Source organism: Alosa sapidissima, chromosome 3 (assembly GCF_018492685.1).
Source record: "Alosa sapidissima isolate fAloSap1 chromosome 3, fAloSap1.pri, whole genome shotgun sequence".
Taxonomy (NCBI): domain Eukaryota; kingdom Metazoa; phylum Chordata; class Actinopteri; order Clupeiformes; family Clupeidae; genus Alosa; species Alosa sapidissima.
The window spans coordinates 2,941,214-2,943,713 of NC_055959.1; the positions used below are offsets into that span (position 1 = coordinate 2,941,214).

At 43.9% G+C, this 2,500-nt stretch overlaps 1 protein-coding gene across 1 annotated transcript in view; it reads right to left on the reverse strand.

Annotated features, from left to right (window-relative positions):
- adgrl1a (adhesion G protein-coupled receptor L1a) overlaps window positions 1-2,500 on the reverse strand; it is a 128,290-nt gene that overhangs the window by 45,811 nt on the left and 79,979 nt on the right. The window contains 1 exon segment of the mRNA XM_042085250.1: window positions 1,645-1,659. Within this exon segment, the coding sequence (XP_041941184.1) occupies window positions 1,645-1,659 (15 nt within the window).

Below are 2,500 nucleotides of genomic sequence, written 5' to 3' on the forward strand. Positions count from 1 at the left end.
TTTTTTATTCCTCTCTTTAGTCAATTTCAGCATGGGTGTCTTAACTTTGGCACAGCACTGTATAAACTATATAGACTTCTCTTTCATGTCATTACACTGTATTGGTGCTGTGCAAGTCGAGTTGAGTGCCTGTCACTTTAATGCCGTGACGGTCCTAGAGGCTTGCTTGATTATCACGATTTTAAGCTAACTTAGTAGCGTTGTTGTGCATGCTGCATAAGAATATGTGGATAAAATGAATTATGTTTCCCATGTCATTTGGTAAAATAAATGCTCAAAAACTCGAGGAAATTCTATCTTGGATTATAGGAGATACGTGTCTTGTATCATTTCTATAATTTTGGTGAGCTCTACAGGAATTACAAACTATCTCCAGATGTAAATGGTTGCGTATCCTATTACTGAAATTCATTTAAACCCACCTATAGGCTAGCTAGACCTTAGTTTCACAGCTTAGGTATGTTAGCAACACAGGGCTTGAAAGCATTGCCTGTATCACAAACAAAATTGAAACAATGCGTGGAATTTGTCTGGGAATAGGCTACTTGTGCGAGCTATCTCGCTGGCGTGTTTAATTTGGTTCCTTGGTTAACATAATGTAGGCTACATTTTTTTGCACAAAATTGCGTCTGCTAATAAACTTAAACATAAACACAAACAAGCGTGATCTCCTGTGGAATCCCTGACTGCGCCTTCAACGTTAGCCTACTATTATTTGTTGACATCAAACCTGAACGAACGGCAGCTGTTCCTGAAGTTCACTTGCGTGTTTTTTTTTTGTTTTTTTTTAATTAGGCAACTTCTTTTGCAGTGGTGCTTGAATTCCAGGAGCCGCGCTGCGCCGCTGATGAATACATTGTAGGGGAAACACTGGACTGTGTGTGTGTGTGTGTGTGTGTTGCTAGGACATGGGGAGCGCAGTCACTGGTGTACCCAGAAGGGGAATAAGACATCCACTAACAGTCATCATGTCATCATGCATAGTGTTCTGTTTGTGTGTGGATGTGCAGTTGGTATTTATTTTTGTACTGTTTTGGATATCTGCCATTAACTAGCATTATTTTTAGTTAATGTTGAATTATTCAACCAGAACTTTTTAGAGGAAAGTTGGTGGATTTTATAAGTAGTACTAATTGAGTATATACACAGTATATCTATCTATCTCTCTCTCACTCAGCAAACGTAGGATGACATCATAAAAATTAGCTGTATATTGTGTGTGTGTGTGTGTGTGGTGTCTGTGTCCAGGCCGAGTGTTCTCATGTCCCATGCATATGCACTGTCTGTGGAAGAGAGTGTGTGTGTGAGAGGCAATGAATGAAAGTGATGAGTGTGTGTTGGTGTCATCAGAGGCATGAATACTGGCAGAAAATCTGAAAGGATCTCAGAGTCTTGGTTATAAGCCAGAGAGAGAGAGAGAGGAAGAGAGAGAGAGAGAAAGAGAGAGAGAGAGCTGGACAGAGATAGAAAAAAAGGGGAAACGATAGAAGACGAGGAGAAAAAGGAGAAGGAATAAGGGGGATATAAACATCAAACATGAGCACTACACACGGTGCTGGGTTAGGAGAGGGGGATGAGAGGAGGAGAGGAGAGGAGAGGAGGGGCAGGGCGAGCTGTGGTTTTTATGTTTATCGTGGTCTTTACCTTTTTGATCCACTTCTATTCAAGCATCGGAAAAAAGGAGAGAGAGACAGAGTAAGAGAGAGAAAGAAAGAAGAAAGAAAAAAAGAAAGGGAGAAAGAAAGAGGAAGAACAAGTAGATAACAGGAAAGAGTACAGAGAACGAAAGAAAAAAAACAGGTGCAGGAAAAAAGAGAAAAGCGAGATTAAATAAAAAGCTTTTCCGTTCCCTCTCTCTTAAGTTGCTGTTGGTACTCTCTGTCTGTTCTGCGTCTCTCTTTTTAAAGCATGTCATCTTGTGTCTGGCTTCCTGCTCTCTTTAGAAGGAGAGGAGGGTGGCGGCGATGACTCATGAGGAGGTGAGCGGATGGCCTGCGCTGTTTATCTCCTTTAGCTTCGCTACTCGTGACCACACAATCCCAACATGACGCGCACAGGACATACACATACACACTCCTTTGCTCCGTCACACTCGTCTCCCTGTCCACCCCTGACCCCAACCTCTCCCCCCCCCCCCCCCACCCCACCCCACCTCCCCCCAGACCCCAACATCACCGTCCTTCTTTTCCCTTGTCCAGGGCCTGTGGGGAAAGAAAAGCAAGTATGTGCGTGTCCTCCTCTTCAGCTGTGGGAGAAAAAAAAGAGAGACAGAGAGAGACAGAGAGAGAGAGAGGGGGTGGTGGAGTGATGACGGAGGGAAAGGTGGCAGATGAAATGACAGGAAGACTGATTTCCCTGGGGTGGAGGGAGTGTGTGTGTGTGTGTGTGTGCGTGTGTGTGTGTGTGTGTGTGTTGGGGGTGGGCGGGGGGGGTAGTTGCAGAAAGGGGATTAAGACCAAGCTCTTGGGTTGAAATTGAACCCAAATGGTGTGAAGAAAGA